At 44.1% G+C, this 20185-nt stretch overlaps 1 protein-coding gene across 4 annotated transcripts in view; it reads left to right on the top strand.

Annotated features, from left to right (window-relative positions):
- The window catches only part of nhsl2 (NHS-like 2), a 129413-nt gene that overhangs the window by 101438 nt on the left and 7790 nt on the right, over nt 1–20185 (top strand). For all 4 annotated transcript variants that reach the window (XM_056369666.1, XM_056369667.1, XM_056369668.1 and 1 more), the window contains exons 3-9: nt 3038–3180; nt 5848–6100; nt 14974–15177; nt 16256–17375; nt 17481–18642; nt 18821–19121; nt 20038–20149. In XM_056369666.1, coding sequence (XP_056225641.1) covers nt 3038–3180; nt 5848–6100; nt 14974–15177; nt 16256–17375; nt 17481–18642; nt 18821–19121; nt 20038–20149 — 3295 coding nt within the window. The remainder of the gene's footprint in view (nt 1–3037; nt 3181–5847; nt 6101–14973; nt 15178–16255; nt 17376–17480; nt 18643–18820; nt 19122–20037; nt 20150–20185) is intronic.

The following is a 20185-nucleotide window of genomic DNA, read 5'->3' on the forward strand; positions in this document are numbered from 1 at the left end:
CTTGACCACGCAAATCTCATCGCAGCTTCTCCTCCCTTTCTTTTTCCTGTCCCGCAGCTCTTGATGTTCTCCCACTTGCTGTTATTTGTTTGTTTTCCCCACATGAAACAGAAGAGAATAAAACTTTAACTGTCGACACGTGGTGGGAAATTGTTTTCGGTGTCACCTCGGGGACACAAAAACAAGGAGCGTCCTACAATGTGTAATTCTCATCTTGTAAAAACCTTGTTGCTCCAGTTTTGTTTTGTTTTTTGGTTTCTTATTGTCATGGTTACACTTCAGTTGAAGGATATTATCTCTCGGTGAAACACTATCTACCGTCCTTGAGTTTAGAAAGCACTTTCAAACTTCACCATACGACCTCCACAGCGCTCAGCGGCTGAGCTGAAAAAGACGGCAGACAGAAATCGAGTGCATCATCTCCGTTCATGCTTAAGGTTGTTAAAGTTTCGGTGTGTGTGTGTGTGTGGAAAAGCTTGTGTCCCGTGTTTTCTCTCAAGTTTAAAAGCATAATTGCGTTGAAAACAAGTGAGGTCCTATTGACGTTTTCCTCCCGCTGGCACTTTTTAGTTTATCAGAGGGAAGATGTCGACAGCAATGATCCCGGATGCCATTAAAAACTGCACAAAATCTGTGGGTGGGTGGACTGTCTACCCTCATGTAAAAACACATCATTATCCTTTTGTATCCAGTGGTGTTGCTGCTGCTGTGTATTAATTTCTATTCACAATTTCTATATTCATTACTCAAAAACACTCCCACGTCGCCTGCACTCACGTAAATCTGACACCTGCCAAACTCTCGGTAAAAACTACCTACGTGTTTGAATGTGTTTACCAGGCTGCAAGGCGCTGCGGCAGAGACTTAAGACCACTGCGGCTCGCTGAGTTTAAAAGCAGATGCCATCGCCCTGTAAGGTCCAGCAGGCGAGATGCTTCAGCAGGTCTCAGCGATCAGCCAGACCGACGACGATGATGACGATTCATTCAGAAATTGTCGTTTTTACGCCACTTTTTCTTCTTCTTTTAAAGAAAGATTAATAGACTTTCTGTTCACTTGGGGGCGACATAACAAGTCATTTATCTTAAAGCAAACACTCGAGTATTTACACATTCAGTAGAAACATTAGCATTCATTTGGAGTTGTTTCTTTGGGTTGTTTTCTTCATGTAAATGAGGTGTTCATCTGGATGCTCAGCTACTTTCTTTACCAGCTACTTGCTAACTTTCTTTTCTACCTAGTGCTTTATATATAATAAGTTTGTTGCTAGACAAAGTATTGACGAATTAATGACAGAACCAAAACAGTGCATTTGTGGTAAAACCCAAAACAACGTGCTGAAAGACGCCGTAAAGCTGCACGGAGCCACAGAGCCAGAGAGTCAGGTGATGATTCTCTGTGGATTCGTTACTACAAGTCTCCGCTTTCACATCACACAGAGTCATTTGATCCATTGCTAATATAAAAAAATATTGATTAGTGCAGCTTTAAGGCTGTAAAAGTTCCTCCAATTTTGGATAAAGTAAATTGAACATTTTTAAAATTATTACTACTTTAAAAACTGAGTTAGTGTCAGGCACTTTCAGCCAGATACTGAAAGCTTAGCTACAGTACATTTTCTCAGTCATAACTGTATTAATATTACTAATCTTTTTTCATGCAGTCCCTGTTATGTAAGGAAAAAAAGTGTGAACTGCCCTCTGATTAATTCACCTTCAATTACTTCATTAATCCTCTTAAACTGATAGCATGTCATGTTTCTGTCACAAAAGACATTTTTATTGTCTAAACAAACATGGCGAAAGTAAAAATAAGTTGCTGATCTTTTACAGCACCCACTTCCTGTGTCGTAAAGAAAATGAGCGGATTAAAGCTGGAATAATGATTTTTATTTATTTATTTTAGTGTCATCTATTCTTTTTTATTTATTAATGCTAAAATTTCTTTAATACATGATTCCTATATGACTATACTTTCCCAATATCAACACATCAGAGGTTACTATTGACCCCTCTGTGGTGGGTGAGAATGTTGTTGTAACCACCCCTCCCTCCCTCCTCCTTGCGTCGCTAGGCAACCGTACGCCAACCACGAAAGAATCCATATTGTTTAGGAGAGCAAGTTCAACCCAAAAACTCTATACCTCACTGACGCTGCTGTTCCACTAAAGCTGCCAGCGGGATGGTGCTGGGAGTTTGTGTGTGTGTGTGTGTGTGTGTGTGTGTGTGTGTGTGTGTGTGTGTGTGTGTGTGTGCGTGTGTTAGATGGCTTTAGGGATGAGTGGAGAGTGGGGAGTGGATAGGGAGTGTGTTTTGGGGTAAAGGATTGGCTGAGGGGTTTTGAGGGGGAGTGTGGTTTGTGTGTGTGTGTGTGTGTGTGTGTGTGTGAGTGTGTGTGTCTGCAGTGAGAGAAAGAAGAGGAGGTGGGGGTTAGGAATCTGTTTACAATGGCCTGAGGGAGAGTCGTCTAAGCTGCCAGAGAGGGAGAAACAGTCAGATATCAAGAGGAGGAGTGAGAGAAAAAGTCCCAAGAAGAGGCGAGAAAGAGGAGAAAAGACTGAGAGAGAGAGATAGAGAAAGAGCGGAAGAGAAGGAATGAATGAAAGTAGAGAAAACGCCGGAGCTCACGAGAGGATTAAAAAGAAACTTAAGGAGTCCTTTAAGGTTCCAGAGCAGAAGCTGCACCAGGAGTCACAGGAGGGAAACTGCAGGGTGATGCAAAGCAGCAGTTGTACTAGATCTCCACTATGCAAATAAAATATGCGGTGTGTGAGATTAGGTTATATGTTTGTGTGCGTGTATGCGTGTGTGTGTGTGTGTGTGTGTGCGTGCGTGTGTGTGTGTGTGTGTGTGTGTGCAGTTTTATTGCTGTTTGCATGTGTGCATTTGCGTGCACTGTTGTTTTTGTGCTGCAGAAAGTTGACACTAACTTAAGGGCGTACTCTTTTTGTTGTCTGTTTGTGTGCTTGTGTGTGTGTGTGCATGCGTGTGTGTGTGTGTGTGCATTTGAATGTGTGTGTGTGTGTTTGTGCGTGCAGACTTTGAGGAGCAGTTGTACGACACTAAACTGACCGGTCAGACTTTCCGGCATCCGTCCTCGCAGAGCTCTGACGACACGTCCACCTCGCTCAGCCGATCGCCCATCTCCCTCAACAACAAGAGACCTGACTTCATCTTCCTGGTAAACACACACACACACACACACACACACACTCACGCTCAGGTTCACACCTGTCTTATTTGATCATAAGGCTCTCTCACACCAAATGTCATTTCACTGATAAACAAACACACATGCATTCAAGTTTCTTTATTCAAGTTCTGATTATTTGAAGCCACACACACACACACACACACACACACACACTAATTCCCACCTCTTATTTTATAATAAACGTCCTTTTCCACAGGTGAAAACACACAGAAACTCACACTTGTCCACCTCTTTTCTTGAAACCTTGAAAGCTGAATTCATCCTGCAGCTAAACACACACACACACACACACACACACACACACTCAGAAACCAATCCCACCTCACTTGTCTTCTCCGCTCTTCTCCCAAAACAGACCAGACGTCACAGCTCCACTAAACTCACGCTAACTCACTCCATCCCACTCTCTGGTTTCTACTCTCCTCCACTCTTTATTTCTCCTACACAGTTTATTTCTAAACTTATTCCACACCAGACTTCCTGTTTGTTACCCACCTCATTTCAAAGGCGAGTGGACCGCACACGCCTAAATTAGTTTTGTCAATCGCACATTATCTTCTTTCGATTCCACTCGGCAGGGTGATCAACTATTTGATCTCTCTATTTAATTGAATTCAACCTTATCGATCTTGTCTGTGCAGCTTTATTCATATTTCAACATTTATTGCTATAATTTCTCTGTAATTGCGGTTGCGCAGTAAATACTTACGTGAATAAAAATCAACTCGCACAAGAATCACAATTGTTACCTTCTATGATTCACGTATGACAAAAATTGATTGTTGTAATGATGTTGAACGAGAGATTCACAGGAAAACAGAACGTGCACATGCTGAACACTGGTGGAGGATAAAAGCTGGTGCATGTGCACTATTACACGCAGTGCGGAAGACAGCAGCTTCTGCATTAAGAATGCTACCCCTGTCATTTTGAATGGAAGTTCATGTAACACTAAATCACTGTCTCCAAGTCAACCATGACTTTTAAAGATTATAGCTTGAATGTCAAAGTGACATTTATCAGCCATGTTGACTGTTGGCTTCTCCTTTAGTGAGACAGGACTTTAGCTTCAGCCTTTAATCAGTAACACAACAGTATTTTTTTCCCCTTGTAGCGAACAAATTACTATTTAAGTATCACTAATACTGTTTCAACTATATGTGTTGTGACAAAATGCCTCATTGCTTTTGTTGTCATCACTTTGATGTAAAAGACCGAAGCCGAATTATCCGCAAACTATTGTACAGTACACTCCGCCCCCTCCATCAAATTTGTCAGAATTAGTCATCATCCTTTTCACACTCTCAGCAGGTTTCCATAAACAAATGCCAAATGATATCGCTTCCTCCAGATGGAAATATAATTAATACGTGGTGAAAAAAAAATCTAAATAGCAAATGACATCAGTGCTGTTTGTTAGTCAGCTCCTTCACACGGAAGCACAGACTGATTTTTTGTTTTTTTAAGCTAAAAGAGGATATAAATATGCGTTTTAGGGACTAACAGAATATCAGTGTAGTTGATCTTCTAAAATGATCCAAACTGAACCTGAATCTGTGAAACACACTCGTTCTTCAGAGCTGGTTTTCCTCTCTGTTTTTCGCTCTCTCCCGCCTCTGGCTCTGCTGCTAATAGTTCTCAGGCTGTTTTTCCTGAACTGTGTCATTATGGCAGCTTGATGGACCCCCACGGGGATTTTACTGCAAGATGGCTGCACATTTCCTGTATATTGACACACCATTCCTTCAGCAAGCTGTTAACCAGCTCTGTTAGAAAGTTAGTGCCTTCCTCTCCGTTTGGGCTAATTTCAATTAGAAGTTGGCCATTTCTCATGAGATTTCAATTTCCACCGTACAGACACACACACACACACACACACACACACACAGATTTCATCCATGCGAGGACGGACTGGAGTGTTTCCTGCATTGCAGCAGCCCCGGAGCAGTTTGGGTTTCAGTGCCTTGCTTAAGGGCAATTTGGCAGCGACGTCTGATACCTCAGATTAAATACCAGGCAGTTGACAGATGCCAGTTCCCTCCCAGCTGGGATTACACCTTCCTGTTTGACGCCAGGGACTGAACCAACAATGTCTCTGCTTCATGTCAGCCTCTGTCCCTGCTGGCTAATCAGATCGAAACAGACGTTTCCCATATTTCTGCCTTTTCTCCTCACTTCCTCTTCTTCTGCTTCTTTTTACCATGTTTCCCTTTGCCCTGGTTTAAAATGTAAACCATCACTTTTAAGATTTGTTACTCTTTCCTAAACATTAATTCTCTTTTCTGACTGAAAGAGATGTGAAAATAACCTCTGTTAGCTTACTTCTCTCAGCTTCTGTTAGTACTGTTAGCTTAAAGAGGACAAAACATTTTATTTTGGTTGAAGGGCTTTAGATTAGTCGACTAAACGATGCTAATATTGCTAATGTTGCTACTCAGTACCAGAAATACTTGTCGGTTCAACTAATAATTAGTATTTTATTAATGTACAAGCCCGTTAACTGTTTCCTCTAAGATGTTATGCAGCCGCCTGCTGCTAACTGCAGCCGCAGCAGACGGCGCTAAAGCCCAGATGTTGTAAACAAGCTAGGTAAATTGTTTAACATGGCGGTTCTTCCCTTTCCTCTTCCTCCAGCCGGCCTCCAAACAGCTCTACGAGGATGAAACCACCTCCTCGGTGTTTGGCCTGAGGTCAGTGACTGACCCGTCTCCCTCCCCGTCCCCGTCCCCCTGCGGCTCAGATCGCCCCCCTCTGGGCTGGAGCAGTAACAACAGCAGCAGCAGCACCACCACCACGTCCGCTAACGCCGGACCGCCTGTCGCAGAGAAACCCCGCTGGCACCTGGGGAGACGCACGCCGGCCCACTTCATACCACTCGACATCACAGGTACGATACTTAAACCAAAAACTCTGAGGACAAGTGGGGTGGTATTTGGATCATTGAGCGTTTTGTCTCAACATTAGACTCAAGCTTAAATTAATTCTCCTCCCAAATGAATTGTAGCGTTGTGTGAAAAGTGCAAATGAAGTTGAAAAGAGGATTTGTAATAATGGCCACATTCATTCGGTGCTGAGGCAAAGGTACCTTTCTGAGGTGGTGGAGATATTTTTCATGACTTATTTTTTGTGTTTTGCCCTTTATGTAAAGGTCACTGTAGGGCAGACACAGGAAAGGTGATGCAACGGATTCAAACACCTTCAGTGGTATTATATATATTTAATCCACTCAGCCTCCAGGAGGTTTTTGTGGAAACAGAGTTTCACTGCATGGAAATTTTGCACAAAATCAGCATAGATAGTATAATATTTCCTAGAGCTTGACTTACTTTTTGGACTGGCACTACTACAGACTCTCTGGGAATTCATGAATGTTTCATCGCCTGGACCAGACAGATCCTGATCCATCAAAGTAATGTATTTAAATGGGTTCATGTAAACAGAGGCGGCTGGCATCCAGCCTGTGAAGTGGTGGTGATTATCCAATCAAAGCGCGAGAAGCTCATATGCTAAAACGGTCCCGTTAGTAATATTTCAAAATAGTATTCAAGTGATTAGTTGATTCATTTATTGACAGTAAAGAAAAACAAGATTTTGAAAAGTGAGTTGAGTCATGTCACATGTCAAACATACTCTGGCTCCTGATTCTCACATGTAAGTATTTGTTTTTTCTCTGTTTTGCATCATTGGACATTGAATATCTTTGAGTTTTTGGTGGGAAAAACAAGCAGTTTGAAGAAAGCACCTTTGGCGCTCGGAACTTGTGATTTTCTGACAAAACAATTAGTCATAAAAAAACCTGACTAATAATACTAACCGATAATGACCAGTAATGACAATAATTGTTGGTTGCAGCTCTGTTCAAAGGGCCGCATGATCAGTAAGTGAGTAGGGGTGAAAGAGAAGAAGGGTTGGATTGAGGTTAATTATAGAGGGCTGTCAGGGGGAAGGTGAGGTGCTTTTTGGTAACGTGATGGCTGCAGCCTGTTGCCTTCAGGCTTTACTTGCTTTTATTAGAATTTATGGCCTCAATATGAAGTTTCACTGACAAATAGCCCAAAATTAAATAGATTATCCCCCAAGATGAGGTCCTATTGGAAAAATGAATCACCATTTATCAGCTGCTATATCGCTTCCGTCGCCACGATGTGAGAATATACACACAGTGTGAATGTGGATTGAATATATGGTTAAAACGAAGCTTGTTCTTTTGTCAGTAGTTAAAGGAAAATTTCTGGTGACTTTGTTCTGAACGCTTCATGCCTCAGAGCAAAAATCAGACGCTGAAAACATTTTCCTTCAATGACATTCTGTGTTGCTGTCAAGGGAGCGGGTTTTTCCTGTGAGAGTCAGCTGTAAAACGGGAGACTCTTGGGGGAATTTGACTGAAGGCAAATGCTAAATAAATGTGAATTTTACGTCTCTTCGGAGGTCACATCAGTATAATTTGACTTTGAATTGCGACAGTCACTGCTTCATAGTTGTAGAAGTAATGCAAAAATAGAAGTTTACAGTGTATTTGACTTTTACGCTCACGGCCCGGTATCACCATCTTTCTATAAGCGTTCAACGATCAAAACACAGATACATAAAATACACCTTATTCTCTTGGGTTCATTGTAGCCAGCATGCCCTCATAGTTTTTGTGAGTGTTGACTATAATATTTAGGATTTTTGTTTTGGTGAAAGCTGCAGCAACTTCACACAAAATGTTCATTAACTTTAACTCAACAAATCTTAGCCTAGTTTGCAGCGTTGCCCTAGCAACGGCGGTATTGGCCGGTTCACCACCTGACTGAAATATCTTGAGAAATATTGGAAAATATTGTGTGTCGTGCCCTGAAGGTTCATGTTATCCAAAGGATGAATCATACTGACTTTAAGGATCCTTTCACTTTTCATATCAAAGCCTGTGTTAGTGCTAACTAGCAAATATTAGCTGTGCTAACACACAAAACAAAGGTAAACATGTCCTGTTATTGCCTGTCTTACCATAGGCAAGTTAAACTACTTTGGTTAAAGTCCATGCAAAGATTTATGCAGGCATTCATCATGGTTATGTTTTTATGTAACACTGATTTGAACTTATGTAAACACATGGCTGTCCCCAGGTGCTAGCTCGCGACGTTACCGACTTGGCTTTTATATGGATCCTTTTCTCACACTCACTTTTTCTTTTCTCTTTAACTGTAAGAGAAGCGAGAGAGAAAAAAACCCACCAAATCTCATTTTCTCCCTCAAGAGATTCACACTTATGAAGCCGTTTTTGAACGAGGGCGCACGGAAACGTTTTCAGATGTAGAGGGTGTTTTTCCCAGAAGATGAAGCATCACTGGAGGTAGAATCAATTATTTCCCAGATGAAAAGGACACATACTGTAATTCATTTACACTGAGATGATAAAAACAGAAACTGGATAAAAAAGCGTCTTTTACCAAATCCACTCGAGTCGTGAAAGAAATGCACCATTTTATCAAAACAGCAGGAAACAGCAGGAAAGCTTCAACGTTTTATTCTCTGCACACAGATTTCCGTCTTCGCTTGAACAGCTTCTGTATTCGTGCCAGAAGTCATAACTCACAGGTTACACTGGACAATGTAGACACACACACACACACACACACACACACACACGCACACACACACACATTGACACACATACAATCACAGATTCCCACTTGACACGAGTTTGTTTGAGCTTTAAGGAAGAAAACGCGGCAGAAACAAGATCTGACGTCGAGAACATTTTTCTCCCTATGATCACATCCGCTATCGCCCTCGCCCATCTCTGGCGGTCAGCTTTACTTATATGTGTGTGTGTGTGTGTTTTGTCTTTGCGTGTGTGTGTGTGTGTGTGTGTGCTGTCAGAGCTGTTAGTATGCTGTGGTCATCCTCTGCAACATCGTTCTGACACTCCTTCTTCCACTTGTCTCATCGAAGCCTCCTCCTTGTTTACTTTGTGTGCATATGTGCGCGTGTATCTTTGCGTGTGTGTGTGTGTGTGTGTGTGTGTGTGTGTGTGTGTGTGTGTCTGTGTGCGTGTGGTCCTCCTGGGTTTTTTGGCATAGCAACTGCTTCGTCACTGGGTGCCTCTCCCCTCCTTCTCCTCACGCATACCCATTTATACTTTAATATCTCTCCATCTCTTCTCCTCCTCTCTCCCCCTCTGTCGGTCTTTCTCACTCCACCTCTCCCGCCCTCCTCACCCACTGTGTAGAGGAGTAGAAGGTCAGGTATAATTATGCATGCCTGTGGTGTTGTACTCAATGGGTATTCCCTTCGTTCAGAGAGAGGGACGTAGGGAGGGAGAAAAGACTGACGTTATTCTGAGTATTTCGTATTGACACAAAAAAACGAGTTCCTCCACCTGTCCGTGTCTCTCAGCTCCGAGCCCATTGGTTCCTTCTAATGAAGTGCATCAATTAAAAAATAAAATACGTCACATGTATATAGTTTCATTTCTAGAAAAGGCTCTGTGATTTCCTAAAACAGCAAACAGGTTGTTGTAGTGATGTGGGACTGATTGAATTTAAACTACTGTGCTTTTGTTAATGGTAATGAATCACCATGTCACCCACGGCAACAGTGTGGCTCATTGATTTAAAAAAAAGAAAAAAAAGAAAAGTTTTTGGACAACAATGGAGCTCCGTGGCACCGAGGAGTAAGAGATACATCAGGCTTTTGGCTGCAGAGAAAATACTTGTGAGTGGGATCCACTCATTGTTGATTTTTGGTCTTTTGTTGAAAGGAAAGAAAAAAAAAAAAAAAAAAAAAAAAACCAAAACAATAACACAACTTATTCAGCTTGTTACCGTGACACCCGGCCTCTCATCATCCCTCTGCCTCTCTTTCACTCGATCTCTTTCTCTGTAAAACCAGCGTGCAGGTAGCTTGCAGCCAGCTTGCTGTTGCCATGGTAACTCGCCACTCTTCCTCTCTCCTCCCTAAAAAAAAAAAAAAAAAGAGAGAGGAGAGAGGAGAAAAAAAAAAAAGCAGCAGTGAAGGAAAAGAGAGGAAGTGCGTGTGAGTGAAACTGAAGCCTGGAAGGAAGGAACAGTGAAGAGGAAGACGAAGAGAGAGAGAGAAAAAATGCATATTGAGGAAAGACAGACGGAGAGGAAAGGAGGATGGAAGGATACAGGATGAAGGAATAATGAATGAAGGATAATGAGAGAACATTTTGTGTCACGGCTCCCTCCTTCCTCTTCCTCTGTCTTCTTCGTCCCCGCTCGTCTCGCTCGGGCAAATTTCTCATGAATGACTGAAGTGTTGTTAGCAGTGAAGATGTGAATGCAGGGCAGGCTGAGAGACAGACAGGCTGAGAGACAGACAGGCTGAGAGACAGACAGGCCGACAGGGTAAGAAATGTACCGCTCTTTATTTAGTTATTGTTTTTCGTAGATCAGTTTCCATCCTCTTGATTTGATTCGAGGGATATTTTTAGTTACTTTTGAGGAGGAATTATGTTTTATTTTTAACTTTACAGGCATGTAATTACATCACTTAAAGAGCCCCTGGTGATATCTTGTCCTAAATGTAAAACAGTCCACCATATAATTGCAAAAACACGGAGATACTGTGTCACTAAATGGGAATTTCGTAGCTGTAACCTGGAACAAAAGCATCTTGTGACATCGCAAGCACAAACAGAAGCACAAGCAGAAATGTTATCTGTCTAAACACACAGTTGAGATCAGTGTCCAGGAGATACTTTTTAGTTAAACCCAAATTTTTCGTCCGAAATTTGGAGGAAAAAAAGCGAAAAAAACAGCAGCAGACAGGCAAGAAAATAGCTGGCAAAAAAAAGAAAAGAATGTCAGACACTAAACGAGGCATTTTGTGAATGCACTCCTGAGTGCGACGCGCCGAGAGTCGGTGAACGAGGCGGGCGACACGTGAATGTGGAGTTTAGCAACAAGAGACAGACGGGCATTCATGCTGCTGCCGCGCTGCAGACGGTCTAATCATCTCACTTTACCTTGAACGCCTCACTTTACTGGCTCCAAACTGTGACAACACGGGTCCGTCACCGGGCGGCAACTTAAATGCAGCTCTAATTGTCAAATAAGAAGCTATATTTTGAACACTGGAAACAAATATGTTAAATTTGAGGTTGGCCGTGTATAATGAAGGTAATTCTCCCATCTCCTCTCCTGTGGTCGGGGTCAAGCCTCACTAAGCCCTGAACGTCATGACACTCTGAAATGCCACGAAGCGCCTTCTCACTTAACTTCTCGGGGGAGATCGGGGTCAGCGACAAAGCGGCAAATCTAAAGCTCGTTGAGATTTATTGCCGTGTTCAAAGACACTTCAGTCGGGTGATTGTATACGAGGGACCTTGAAATCGTCACCGCCGTCTTAGGTGCCATTTTATCACCCTGACATACTCAGGTGAGGCTGCTGATATTAACCTTAACCTTTATTATGTAGTTATTATTTTTCACATCCTTGGGTGTTCTGGAGCTTTCAGCTGCATTACATGGTCTCCATCAACATACGTAGTTCTGCTCGTTGGTAAATGTGAGATTTTTGGATTGATTTTGAGCAATAGAAATAGTCTCCACTCAAGAGCCACTTACTTGTTCTGGGGTTTTTTTAGATCGTATTACACAGCCTTCATGCCCCCCCCCCCCATGAATCATTTAGTAACAATAGGTTGCGCAGTATTTTGACGTTTAATTGTGAAAACAGGCATGGTGTCCACATGAGAAATCAAGTATTAAAACTCTTACATATGTGAGTCCGACCCGTGTACTTCCATTATGAAACAAATCTGCCTGAAGACTCGCAGCAGACAGGAAAGCAGCGGAGCCAGGGCCATACTGAAGAGACATTATGATGCTGCTGATAGTTGAAAGAGTGTCCATTATTTATGGCTGCAGGAGCAACACAAAGACTCTCAACCTCCGAATGGCTGCGTGATCGCAGGCGAGGTCGATCCAGACCGAGGACAAAGCTCTGAAAGGAAGTAAGGACGACGAACGCGGCTGTATTTACGTATCAGTGTTGCGTGTTTGCTGTCCAAGACTTTAAGCTCCAAAATTGTCATATTTAGGAGGGAAGTTATATTTAGCCTCGCTCAGTGGCTGAGTCATAGCTTAGTCTCTGCTGGATGGCTTTGGAGGCTCCGGCTCCAACACTCTTATTTATTCATGCACAGAGGGGAACGGCCATCGAACGCCACTCGGTGAATGAGCTAAACAGACAGATCATTGTAAAAATGAATGACTGAGGTGAAAAGACTTGTTGGAGAGATGGAGAGATAGAAAAGACGGGCGGGGGAAAGAGGCAGGTATTCAGCGAGTGAAGCAGAAAGATGAGTGGGAAGATCCCCAAATTTTAAAGAGACCTGGAAAGATCCTGTTCTCTCTGATAAAATAAAATGGCCGTGATTCATCAGCCAGGGTTGACGCTTTCTCAGATAAATCACAGATTTAATGATTATCTAGTCGGGAAATGAGATTTCTGGCTTCCAATATTCCTTTTCTGCAAAAAACTCATCACCTGTTGCCGTGTCGAGACACTCCCAGCCAATCTTGATTATTAATAAGGAGATATGCTGTTGAAAAGATTTCCTACACATAAAACTGTGTGAAGCAGCTCTACTTTCTACTTTTTAACTTCTCCAGAGCCATGTTTTAATTGTAAAACCTACTCACATTTTCAAGGGGTTTGTTGATTGGCTAACACTCTGGAGAAAGTTTAATCCAAATAACTGCAAAGTTATTTTAGATTTTCACACAAGTGACAAAGTGATGCAAAACAACCACAAAGACACAGAACGACAGAACGAAAGAGATGTCAGACAGTTACAAAGGGAGACAAAATGACCTCAAAGAGACACAAACCACTTATTTTAACTTATGTAACTGAATTATGGATTTGGACTTTAAGCTTTGCAGCAACAGAGAAACAAGCTGTGATGTGATTTGCTGTGTGACGAAACGCAACATTTTGTCTGTCAGACTTTGTGTCTCTTGGAGTCTTGTATCTTAAAACGGCCTAATGCCGCATCCGTTAGCTTAATTATCATCATGTCTGCTATTCGCTTGCTCTCTGGTCTCTCAGATCGCTCAAACATTTGTAATTCTGCGCTGCTCAGTGCTCGGATATATAACACAAGTAGAAACCAAAAACGGAAAGGAGGCGGCGTGGAGTCGTTTGTGAGTCTGAAGCCCTGAAGAGGCGACAGACAGGTAGACAGACGGATGCTGAGTGTTTGTGTTTATCCGTGCGATTCTTGAGTCTCTGGTTTTTCAGTTTGTCACATCGGTTCATAATCAGCACAACAGGCGGTTATTGACTTCGACCACACAATGGTTGATTCACGGGGAAACAAAAAGCAGGCGCTCTGTATTTCGACTGCTTACCAACACTCGCCATTGTTCCTTTGGCTCAGTTTGTTTTGGCGCTCGTCGTGTAATGCTGGTGCACTTTTCTTTTCTTTTTTTGTGTGTGTGTGTGTGTGTGTGTGTTTGTGTGTTTGCATCTGATTTAACATCCCAGTCTTCACTCACTGAGGAAAACACAACTGCTAAAGGCGCCGTTTAGTTGGAGGAGATAAATTTTTAGCAGTCGACTGCATCCGTTATGACTGTGGATATAAAACACGGCTGATGGCTTAATAGGAGCCTGACTGAGTTATGCAGATGGGTGAGAGACTGCACTGCATGTCATTGAGGTAATCAAGTGAGTACCTGCTGCCTGCGATGACTCATTGGATTACTGTCTGTCCGGACAAGACATCGGGAGGACAGGAAGTACAACAGAACAGTAGGGCTCTCTGCGGCGTCTGCTCTGAGTCATTCCGGATTAAAACATGACGGCAGGAAGTGTTCAACATAAACACTAAGGTTTATTAGGACAGTAAGAAAAAGGAAGCGAGGCTGTTTATGCATCAGTTGAATCCCCCCCCCCCCAATACACTTGAGCTGAAGGGAACTCAAACCTGTTGATTTAAGGAGACTTCAGGAAACTATGTGACAGGAAATCCAGAAATAATTAATGTCAGTGAACTGCTCACAGTCAGTGAAGTCAGTGAGTGTTTTTTTGTTGTTGTTGTTGTTGTTGTTGTTTTCACCCACACTTACTAGTAACAGGCTTTCATTTGTTCACTCTGGCTTTGCGAAGTGGAAAGCGACGGAGGGTGTGGAGATTTGAGGCTGGAAAACAGGAAGGAAACAGCTGAAATTCACACAAGACAAATTAAGGGGGAAATGGAAGAGAAAAAGATTCATGTTCATTCGGTTTCACAAGAACCAGAAATTAAAACGATCACTCGCGCAGGTGAAGCCGTTGTTAAATTTTAATCAATGAAAATCTCTTATTTTAACACACGTGTCTGGAAAGTTATCATGTTTTGAAAGATTTTTAAAGCGCCTTGAGATAACTTCTGCTGTGATTTGGTGCTGTATAAATTAAAAAAGTGACTTGTGTGTTTGTTTCGCACTAAAATGACACTTTAACCTGAGTTTTAGAAATAACTGGTTAAACGCACTGAGTTTAATAAAATAGTAAATCCTATTTGTCTTCAGCATCTTAAAGGATGTGAGTTAAAAACACTGCACCTTTCAAATCAAGTGATGCTCACGAAATCAGATTTTTTTCTCTACACATCTCTATCTATCAAGAGTCATAATCTAATACTTTATTGCCATGTCAGAAACATGATTGGATTTAGTGTTTTATTGAATTTACTGCATGTCCAGGAAAACGAGTCTTCCCTCTCTTCTGACCTCCCTTGTTCTTGCTCTTCTGCTCCAGGTGAAGGAGGAGGAGGAGGAGGAGTAGGAGGAGGAGGGAAATTCCACGGTGTCGACCTCCTCCAGCACTCCCCGTCCCCATCCCCCTCTCCAGGGGACCCCTTCCCCCACCAGCCCCACTCCCTGGAGCCCGTCACCAACACCCCACACCAGAACCTCCCCCTGAGGAAGACGCACTCCGACCTCGACGCGACCTTACCCGCAGGTGTGTGCGACCATTAAAGGAATCTCCTACCCTCCTCCGATGTTGTTTATTTCTTCAGTTGCTTCCTCTTTTTTTGTGTGTGTGTGTGTGTGTGTGTGTGTGTGTGTGTGTGTGTGTGTGTGTGTTCCCGTGGTTCAGATCTCGTTACTGCTCGTATAAACTCCTGTACCGCCGTCAGCCAAAGACAGAGAAGAGGGAAAAGAACGGAGCGGGTCACTTCAAAATGAAATTTCTCTACTCATTAACTGCTCCCCCAGTGTCAGCTGAAACTCCGGTGGCGCCGGCTACAGAAACTTGTGCTGTTAACTTTTCCCATTTCCTTTGATAACTTTGGAGAAGGCAGAGATCATGGGCAGCTAACCTTTTGTACATTTTCCTCAACTTTGAATCAAGTTTTTGTTTTTTTTTTTTGGTGACACAGATGATTTTATTTTGGCGTAAATCATGTCTTTTGCGTTTTTTGTGTCAGTTCCCATAGATGTATCCCGGTTTGATTCGACTGGGTATGTTCACGCTCCTGCTTAGTTTAATCCCGCTTTAAAAGAGGGTCCCTCTGACAGGAAAACACCATAATCATTTCCCTTTCTGCTTTTCACCCACCAAATTTTTTAATTTAATTAAAAAATAAAAAATCCCACAGAGATTAATGTGGGGTTAATCATTTCTTTCCCCCTCGTATTTGCACTAACCTGTTTTGCTCAGTGAAGGACGGTGTTGCCGGCAGCCAGGATCTCTTCATGCCTAATTGGTTTATTCATTGCAACAGCGATACTCAGTCACGGGGTATGAAGGGTTCAAATAAACAGTTTAACCTGAATAAGGCCTTGAACTGCAGACGGGCGAGAAAAAGCAGAGCTTAACACGTATCTGACGGTTGAATTGATTTTGTATTAAGAATTAAGGTGCGCTTATATTTCTCTAATTCGTCCAAATCCCATGACCCTTTCTAAACATTTTATAACCTTATTTTGAATTGTTATTTATTACAGACAGTAATTAGAGGTAGAGAGGAGCTGATGTGTTTTTATTGTTAAATCTAACTGTGTTAATTCTCCTTCTTCCCCCTTCTCCTCCGCAGATAATACTTTAGAGCAGCGAGCTCCAAACCTACTTCACCCAGGCACTATGGACCACTCTGGGTTGCTGTGCTCAAACACACCCTCCTCTTCCTGGAACGGACCTAAGGGCTCCACCTTTTCTCCCGGGGCGTGGAACGAGCCTTACAACTACACCATGAACAAGGGCCCGGCGGTTCCTCCCAAACAGCACAGCATCATCGGTAATGCTGGGGGAGGGGCGCAGGACGGGGTGATGTTGGTGGGCTCGGGACAGTCGGTGAGCTCGCACTCCAGTTCCTTCACGTCCGTGACGGACCCTTCGGGGAGAGGAGGGAGTATGATGCCGGGGATTTCGCTGGCAGCGGCGATGATGGGGAAGCGGAGCGAGACGGAAGGGGCTGCAGCGGATGGAGGGAGGGGAGGAGGAGGAGGAGGAGGAGGAGTTGGGGAGCCGGGGAGAGGGAGGGAGAGGTCTGCGCGGTCCATAGCAGCACAGAACGCCTTCAAGTTCCGGGAGCGTTCTCTTTCCACGCCCACGGACTCTGGTTCCTTTTGCTTTACAGAAGGTGGTGTAGGTCAGCCGGACGGGAACATCATGTCTACAGGGAACGGCAGCACTATGACGGACCACCAACAACATCACCACCACTTCCTGGGTTTGAGTGAGAACTACGCCCTCCTCTACCCCAGAGGGAGCTCCGAAGACAGCGCCAGCACCACCGATACAATCTCCGTCACAGCTTCGGACTACAGCGCCGACGGCCGCTTGCGCCTTCGCTCCCGCTCCATCTCGCTTAAGAAATCTAAGCGCAAGCCTCCGCCTCCCGTGAGGAGCGTCTCCCTGATGAAGAACCTGGGAGAGGCCGAGGGAAGAATCCACCACGAAGGCACTCTTTACCGGGATGGGCGGCCGAAGAGCCTGCACATCCCCAGGGACCACTTCCCAGACTTCCAGCCTGATTTCCTCCTGCCCAGCTCGTCCAGCTCCTCCAAACCCAGTGTTAGTGAGAGGGAACTGGGCCATGGAGGCAGCGACGGACCTCCGAGCCTGGAGGTTCAGGCACCAGAGAGGGAGGGAGAGACAGAGCTGACCTTCCCCACTCACTGGCAGCTGGGGGAGTGGAAGAATGACCCCTACAGGTAGAAAATAAAACTACACTTTATGTTTGTGGCAGGTATTGATTGTTTTCTGTTTTTTTTTTTTTTTTTTTTTAGAAATACACTGATTTCTCTTCTCTTCTCCAGGTCTCTATCAGGATCCAGCACAGCAACGGGTACCACAGTGATTGAATGTATGAAAGTCAGAGGCAGCTCCGAGTCCCTCCTTGACTCTCCGTCCACCTCCAGAGCCACCTCGCCCTCGCAGCTCTCCATGGAAACTGACATCAAGGCATCCTCACCCTTCAAACCCCCAGGACTAATGTCCCCATCAAGTGGCTACTCGAGCCAGTCGGAGACTCCCACCCCGACTGTGCCACTCAGTCAAGTGGCAGGTCAGGGGACACTAGGGACAGGGTGTAAGATGCGCCCGAAGATCCCAGAGAGAAAATCATCGCTACCGTCACCCAAGGACCCCGCCGCGAGGTCTAGATTGTCCTTTGAGATGCCTGGGAATGCACATCTGGAGCTGTCATCAATCAAGCCAAAGCAAAAGGCCAGCAGACGACATTCTGACACCTCGACAGCGGCGAAACCAGGAAAAATCAGCCCCAGCTCTTCACAGGCATTACCTATGGTTACCCAGAACGAGCTGAAGACAGTTCGTCTTCGCTCCGTCTCTCGCGGTGACCTGGAGGACTGCCCCGATGGTGCGTCAGACACTATTGAAGAAGAACAGCATGGCCGCGACTTCGGCGAAGTCCCCAGCCCTCCGCCCACTCTACCAAAACCCAAACCACCTGTCGCCATCAAGCCCCCCTTGCCCAAGCGGCCCATTAACCTCCTCCTTAAGTCTCCTTCCCCATCCTCCACTTCCCCACTTGCCCTCGACTCACCTCCTGCCTCACCCGTGGACCGGCCTGTGCCCCTGGGCAACATCTACAAAGTCATGAAAAAACCCAAACCGAAAAAACCTCCACCGCAAACTTCAACAAGTCTGTCAGGTCTCCCAGATTCAAATTCCACCACCATCCCACAAACTGCCTACGATCATCCATTCCTCCCCCACTCCCAGTCTCTCTTTGATCTCCCGCCTCTCCCGGACCCCCAGCCTCTCCTGGAGGACCCAGCGTTAGAGCCTGAATTTGAGGCCGACCCAGAGATTCGGCTTGGGCCTGAGGACGGAGGCTCCCTCCCTTCTCCCTGCAGTTCCCAGGAGGCCCCGGAGCTCCAGGACAAGAGCAAGACACTCCCCTCAAGGATGACAATCTCCTGTCTGGCAGAGCTGTCAGACAAAAAGAAACCCAAGGTGAGGAAGAGCACTCTCAAGAAATGCTTGTGGTTAGAGTCATTTAATCAATAAACAGTGTCAAAGTACAATATATAGAGGTAGAGATTGTCACAGTCACTGATCTTCTCATTTTTAAGTAATTCTACTACTGTCCAAGATTTACTGCTGCACTGAAAACACTGTACTTCCTGTCTAGGTTCCACCCCCAGTCCCCAAGAAGCCAAATGTTCTGCTTCTTCCCACGTCGGTCCACTCCTCCACTAATGGCAGCACAGACCGACAGACGCCGCAGACCGACAGCCCCGTGGGCCTTCGGTCTCCCGTTGGAGCGTTCCCACCGGACGATATTCCGGGTGCACCAGATATGCCGGAGCAAGATGAGAACCACTTTGGGACAGACGAGGAGAGTTCAAAAGAGTCGTCACTTCAGTCATCTCTGCAGGATTCCTCTCTCACAGAGCTGGAAGGGAAGGTGGCCAGCGCTACGATTGGGGCAGGTGTGTCCACACGGGGGTCACATGGTATTAAACATGATTTGCAATGTTAAAGAAAGGCCTAAACCTTTTCTACGCTCTAGCGCCAACCTTACTTTACACATTTGAAATATAAAAACATATCGAATGAAACAAAAAGAACCAGCTGTAGTCAGCTTGAACAGATTCCAATGGGTGACCAAGTATGACTTATTGCAATTTTGAAATGATCGGAATATAAATTAGTTTTGACAAAAGTGGTCCTGGCTGAAATGCTGAAAAGTCATGCAATCCAAACGTCAATCGTCTCTTATTTATATATTTTAGTTGCAGCACGTAAATTGACTTTGCTAGCTACAGAGTAGTAGTAATAGTACGTACCCAATAATCATCATTTTCAAGGTGTGGTTGTGTATTTAGAAATCATGTATAACAAATGAAGTACTTTCTGACCTCTAGCAAAACTATATATGTAGTATTTTGCTAACACGTATTAGCTAATAAATACTGTTTGATCTTAGTCTTGCTTTGAAGGAAGCTGTGAAACTCCTAATCTTTTTCTTATCATTTCATATGTATGTGTTTAATGATAGCCTGTGAGAGCTGCAACATTTGATTAGGATCCTTCCCTGCTGCGTTTGATGCACAACTTCCTTCTTCTGCCAGAGGAGATTTCTCACGTTTTGAAGCAAATCAAACCCAATTGCTCTCAAATTGGACCAAAACAAAACACAGTGTTTCCTACTGTTTTGTAACAGTGAAGATGATATTTATCATTATTATCTCATTATTACCTGGTTGTAATTGAGTGGGATTACCTTCAATTGCAAGGCACGTATACTCATATTATAAATAATAATGGCTTTGGTAAAACGGCCACAAAGCCACTATTACTATTTATCGAAAATATGTTTTAATATGATTTCTCTGTCTCGTCCAGATGACTCCAATGAGAAGACGGTGCTGCACATCGCCGAGGAAACAGATGACGACTTGTTGGCCAGCACACCTACGACACACACCACCGAAGACCTGTTCACTATAATACACAGGTTTGAAAATGCACACACATACCCGACATCCAATGC

Source organism: Seriola aureovittata, chromosome 23, assembly GCF_021018895.1.
Source record: "Seriola aureovittata isolate HTS-2021-v1 ecotype China chromosome 23, ASM2101889v1, whole genome shotgun sequence".
In the NCBI taxonomy this organism is placed as follows: domain Eukaryota; kingdom Metazoa; phylum Chordata; class Actinopteri; order Carangiformes; family Carangidae; genus Seriola; species Seriola aureovittata.